Genomic DNA, 6,000 nt, shown 5'->3' on the forward strand with positions numbered 1-6,000 from the left:
CTCCAGCCTTGCTCAGCTCTTCCACGGAGCTCTGCAGCTGGGAGAAGAGAGGCCTGGGCACAGTCCCATCCCAAGGCCACCTCCTCCCTCTCCCTGCATGCTGGAGCCTGAAGACACCCGGGCGGTTAGTTGCTGCGATAACCAATGTTCTTCTTTTCTCCTCCTTACAATGCTAACCCATCGGAACTAACAGCAAGCATTCAGAATGAGCGTAAGTCCCTGCGCCTCCCTGCACTGTGCCTCTGGGAGCTGGGAGGGACGCAGGAGGGCCCGGGAGGAGGCCAGGTGAGGAGCTACCTGGGGATTTCTGGCTGTTCCACTGTGCCTGCTAAGACCTCTGCCAGGGCTTCTCTACACCAGAGCCCCGTGGTGAGGTCCCTCCCTGCAGGGGACGGGATGAGGCTTACTCGGTGCCTCCCATCGCTGAGAGGCTGGTGAGTAGGAGGAGCAGGTGTAAGAAGAGGCTCCCTGGGTGGAAACTGAGGCGCACCAGTGCCCTGCTGTTTCCCGTCCTCCAGTGGCTGGCCCAGGACTGGCATAGGGTGGGAGTTTGGGGCCTAGAGTTAGAGTCTGGCTCCTGGTGTGCTGACAGGTCTCTGGGAAGTTCTCTGGACACCGAAGCCTCGTTCAGTTCTAGCCGCACCGAAGTCAGGGCTAAGCCCACCATGGCCCCTAGGTTTTGGAGATCTGGCTGCTTTTGTGGCTCCATTCATCCAGCAAACATTTGTCAGGAGCTATTACGCACTGCAGTGTGCTGAGCACTGCCACATCAGAATGGGTGGATACTGTGAGATCTTGACACCCACCTACCCCCTTTCCTGGGGCTCCACTTAAGGGGCCAGGTGTCTAGAATGGGCACTGGTCACCGCCACTTGCCTATGTATGTCGCTCCTGAAGCTCTTACTTGCAGCCGTTCCCCAAGCCCGGGCTGGCAGGTCCCTGCACTCTGACCGGCCCCCACGTGTCCTGTTGCAGTGACCCAGCCCCCGACCATCACCAAGCAGTCCGTGAAGGACCACATCGTGGATCCCCGCGACAACATCCTGATTGAGTGTGAAGCTAAGGGGAACCCCGCGCCCAGGTGAGTGGCTGGGCAGGGAAGCCTAGACATGGAGGGAGAGGGGCCTGGGGAGAGGGCATTTAAACCACTGTTGGCCTCTGGGCCTCATGATACTGAAGGCAAATGAGCTGGAAAATTAGGTTCAGCCATTCAGAAACAGCCATTAGGCACGTACGTGCTAGGTGGAAGGTACAGTTTAGGTAACTGGGAACACAGCTGATGAGGAAACCGGGCAATGGAGCACGTAAGTGGTGTAAGTCCACACCAGAGTCAGGACCAGATGGGAAGACTCTGACCCTCAGTGTAAGGTTCTTCCCAGCATCCACCCTTGTGTGGCTTACAGGAGGCTCCTCTTAGCCGACCCGAGTCCTTCATTCTGAGCTTGTCTCTACTGTGTGTGTGCCCCTCCAGTCAAATGAGGTGTCAGGACAGAGGAGCCCACGCTGTCCAGGCCCTGGTGGACGCTGTTCCTCGCCTTGTCCTCTTCAACCACCTCCCTGCCCTTTGGGGAAGAACCGACGTCCTTGTGAAGAGGGGGTGAGATGGAGGTGCAGAGATTTGAAATACCTCTTTCCAGGTCACCAGCTTTAAAGGGGCAGAACCTGGACAAAAATTCAGCCTGTGAGCCCCAAGACCAGGTTTATTCCTTCCAACCTATAAGCTTTGGCGACATGGCAGGTGTTGCGTTATCCACCCCCATCAGAGCAGCATCCACAGACGGGGCCTTTTGGGAACCTCATGCAGGATTCAGCCCCAGACGTGACGGCCCTATCCAGCCTGTGTCTGTTGGCAGGAGAAACCAACAGGGCGGAGGCTGTCAGGTGCATGGCAGCCTAATTCTGCCCCGAGTCCCCGGGTTTGCATCAAGGAGTTGAACTCAGATCTGTGAACCCAGCAACCAGCAGGGACTCCCTTGTCTCAAGTGGGAGTCATCCTGAAGGTCATTTGGGGTGCTGGTGACCTCACTTCTGAGAGTTGGCCTTTTCCGCATGGGTCCTTTGCAGGGACAGTGACTGTGAAACAGAGCAGCTGCTCCCACTGCTTGTTGGTTTTCTTTTGTTTTGCTATAGGGCTCATGCACTCACTGGAGAGAGACTGAGAGAGAGAGAGAATGTGAGAAATCAGCCCCCAGGAGGGATGGCCATACCACAGTCCCTTTTCCATTCTCCTCTTGGGACTTGGGGAACACATACACATGCACCCAGTGTGATTTTCAAGCCACCTGGTCTGGGACTTGAACTGCACAGTCAGCCATGTGAGATCCAGCTGCCTTAACCTTCATGCTACCTGGTACCCCCCCTACACACACACACGCACACACTGTTCCTGCTTTTACTAGTTGTGTCCTGGACAGCCAAGGATGGCAGCAGCGGTAGTAGCCACACAGGGGGTCGAGGGGCGGTCCAGAGCTCTTCCCCAGGCTCTTTCCTACAGGCCACTTTCCCCCAGAAGCTGGCCCTCAGGCTATGGCGCTGGCTGCTGCTTTATGACCTGCACGCTCTGGGCTGCGCACAGATACCCTGAGCTGTTCACTCTGGCTCTGGCATGGATGATACAATAAGGGATGGAGACCCAGAAGTGGCATAGTAATTAAGGTGCTGGATTCCCACATGGCTGACCATGGTTAGTGTCCCAGACCCGGTGGTTTGAAAATCATACTAGGCATATGTGCGTGCATGCCCAAAATTCCAAGAGGAAAAGGGCAGAGACAGGATTATGGTGTGGCTACACCCCCCTGATCTCTCACTTTCCCTCTCTCTGAATCTGTTTCTCTCCTTTCTGGCAAGCACACATGTCTTATGGCAAAAACCTAAAATGAAAAATAAAAAAGAAGTCCCTGATGCACCAGGGCTGGGTGAAATGTGGGCTTGCATTCCTGGCAGGCGGTTGGAATGCCCTGGGGTGGAAGGAGCCGCTGACTGTGGATTCTACAGATCAGAGTCACAGGCCAGCGTGGGCGCACGTGCTGGCGGACACTACTGCTGGCAGGCCGAGGCAGGAGGACCGTGACATAGCAGGACCCAGTATTTAAAAGACATGGAAACCACGGCCCGCTTCTCCATGATGGACTAAAGCGACAGTCCCCAACCTTCTTGGCACCAGGGACTAATTTCCTGGAAGACTGGGATAGAGGAGGGCGGGATGGTTTATGAGCGACGCCCTGCACTCAGTTCACAGTGGGGTTTGCTCTCCTATGAGGCTCTAACGCAGCCGCTGGTCTGATAGGAGGCAGAGCTCGTGCTGTAATGTGAGCGGTGGGGAGTGACTGTAAACAGAGGAAGCTTCACTTGCTCACCTACTACTCACCTCCTGCCATGCAGCCCAGTTCCTAAAAGGCCAGGGGCCAGTACCAGCCCACAGCCTAGGAGGTGGGAACCCTGTACTAAAGGACATACTCCTCGGTGGCTATTCGAGTGCTACCTCCAAGAGCCACAGTTCCCAGAGTTGGCTGGACAAAAAGGCCAATGCCGGCCTCCTGCCTGGAGACCCACCTGGGTGGGACTTGGGGCTTGGCATTTTTCAAGCTTTTGGGTGGTTCTGCTGCTCAGCAGGGCTGGGGTCCCTGGTGCAGAGGCATGCCAATTGGACTGGCAGGTTAGCACCTGATCAGGCCCAGGACCTGAGATTCCCAGAGCCCAGAACTGCCTCCTCACTCCTGTTTGCCCCATCCCCCCATCCACAGCTTCCACTGGACTCGCAACAGCAGGTTCTTCAACATCGCCAAGGACCCCCGGGTGTCCATGAGGAGGAGGTCTGGGACCCTGGTGATTGACTTCCGCAGCGGCGGACGGCCAGAGGAGTACGAGGGGGAGTACCAGTGTTTCGCGCGCAACAAGTTCGGCACGGCCCTGTCCAACAGGATCCGCCTACAGGTGTCCAGTGAGTAGCAAGGGGCAGGGCCAAAATGCCCTGGCCCTGGGAAGGTGGGGCCGAGGGCAGAAGGTCACTCCAGAAGGGCCAGCCTGTCCTTTGCTTGCAGCTGCTTTGGGGCCCTCCATCTTCTCCCCACCTCAGAGAGAGCCGCTGGTAAAGAAGCTTCCAACCAGGGTCTGCAGCAACCCCACCCCCCTTGGCCACTCTGGGCATGGGAGAAGGGAAGGAGTGGCCTCTGAGCTGGCATTCACAGCAGCACAAGGCCTCTTCTGCCTCCCAGCGCTGCCCTTGGCTTGGGCTTATGGCCCCTCCCTTGCCTCCCGCATTCTCCAGTTTCCTCTTCTATTTCCCCTCCTCACCCTTGGCCCCAGCCATTACCCACACCTCATCCTCCTCTGTCCCTTTCTCCCCAGAATCTCCCCTATGGCCCAAGGAAAACCTAGACCCTGTTGTGGTTCAAGAAGGTGCCCCATTGACGCTCCAGTGCAACCCCCCACCAGGACTTCCGTCCCCAGTCATCTTCTGGATGAGCAGCTGTAAGTCATTTCTATTTCATCTTGGTGAGTGCGGTGGGCATGCTAAGGGGAGAGGGACTTGGCCAAAGCTCGAACACCTTGACTTGGGAGAAGCAGAGGCAGGGCAGCCACATGGCTGAGGACAGACTGCAGAGAGAGGCTGCTTAGCTCATTTCCTCGTCCAGCCCTTAGAATCCGTGTGGTCCTGAACAAGTTACTTAACATCTCTGGACTCCAGTTTCCTCTTGGGGAAAAACTGGGGCTAATAATATACTTACCTACAGGATTATTGAGAGGATAAATGAGTCCACGCATCCAAATTGTTTATAATAGGACCAGACAGAGTCAGTGCTTGGTGATGTTTGTGATGACAAAGATGAAGAAGTGTGAGAGAGGAACAAGGAGGCCCTCTGGCCTTGTTACCAAGTTTCCACTTCTGGGCTTTAGTCTGGATTTACTGTGATTCGCTTTTCTGCAGGACAGAAGGGTGAATGGGGGAGTGAAACCTTTGGTAGGGTGGTGGGGAGGTAGGGTGTTTGGAGCAGGGATCAGACATTATCATCCAGAGATCATCTTGGCTTGGCTTTGGACTGAGGCTCACTTACCCTCTCTAGACTTTAGTTGTGTCCTACATTTTCAATTAGAATGGGATGGGCATTATGAAGGCAGGTGATGGACAGCAATTAATATCTGTATCTTCCTGGACTCTATTCCTCCTTCCCTTCCTGCTACCTGTCCACCTCCTCTCCCCCTTCTTCCGTCCCCCCCTTACTTACCCATCTGTCGAGCTGTGTATCCACCTGTCTGCCTATCTGCCTATCATCCGTCACTATCCCCCCTGAATCTTTGTCCACCTGCTACAGGAGAGGCTGCCTTGTCTGTGAGGCCACACTGTGAGTTGCTTTGCAGAGTAAGGGTGGTCTGTGCTTGATCATTGTCCTCTCCCCTCATCACAGTGCACACTTGTGGTTCAGGCTGCATGGCCACACAGCTCAGCCGCTCTCCCTCATCATGGCCAAGTTACTCCCACGACCCTCCCCTTCTTTCCACCCTCACTGACATCCCCCCAGCCCAGGCCACGACGAATTTTCCCCTGGGGAACGGTTATCTGTAATCGGCCTCCATGGTCTTGCTAAAAATGAGAACCTGTTAGTTCATCCACATGCAAAGCCCTTCATGGACTCTTCCACTGCCTCATGAAAGTCCAGGCTTCCTTCCTTGGCACACTGTCCCCTTCCTCACCTGGTCCCTCTGTTTGTTGACCCTCCTCCCACCTCATCCCCTGAGTGAGCTCTCCACTCTTAGCCTTCAGCACACACTCTTCCTGCTACTCAGAAACCTCTGTTCTGCCTGGTATGAGGCATGCAGCCTTCAAGGCTCATCGTAAGACCTCCTGGAATGTATTGGAGCCTGTTCTGAAGTTCCCTTCCAACCTGGTGCAATCCACTCACCACACTATTGCAATTATTCACTCATGTATCACCTCTTCTACTAGACTGGAGGCTCCTTGAAGGAAGGCAGGAACTATCTTTTTTGTTCATCTCTCTTTCC

General features: G+C 55.2%; 1 protein-coding gene across 16 annotated transcripts in view; it reads left to right on the top strand.

Moving 5' to 3' along the window:
- NFASC (neurofascin) overlaps window positions 1–6,000 on the top strand; it is a 237,611-nt gene that overhangs the window by 164,185 nt on the left and 67,426 nt on the right. For 10 of the 16 annotated variants that reach the window (XM_006159237.3, XM_027776052.1, XM_027776051.1 and 7 more), the window contains exons 4-7: window positions 194–211; window positions 976–1,081; window positions 3,744–3,940; window positions 4,348–4,470. In XM_006159237.3, coding sequence (XP_006159299.1) covers window positions 194–211; window positions 976–1,081; window positions 3,744–3,940; window positions 4,348–4,470 — 444 coding nt within the window. The remainder of the gene's footprint in view (window positions 1–193; window positions 212–975; window positions 1,082–3,743; window positions 3,941–4,347; window positions 4,471–6,000) is intronic. The other 6 variants (XM_027776048.1, XM_027776057.1, XM_027776058.1 and 3 more) reach the window with 1 other exon arrangement.

Source organism: Tupaia chinensis, unplaced genomic scaffold (assembly GCF_000334495.1).
Source record: "Tupaia chinensis unplaced genomic scaffold, TupChi_1.0 Scaffold000627_1, whole genome shotgun sequence".
Lineage (NCBI taxonomy): Eukaryota > Metazoa > Chordata > Mammalia > Scandentia > Tupaiidae > Tupaia > Tupaia belangeri.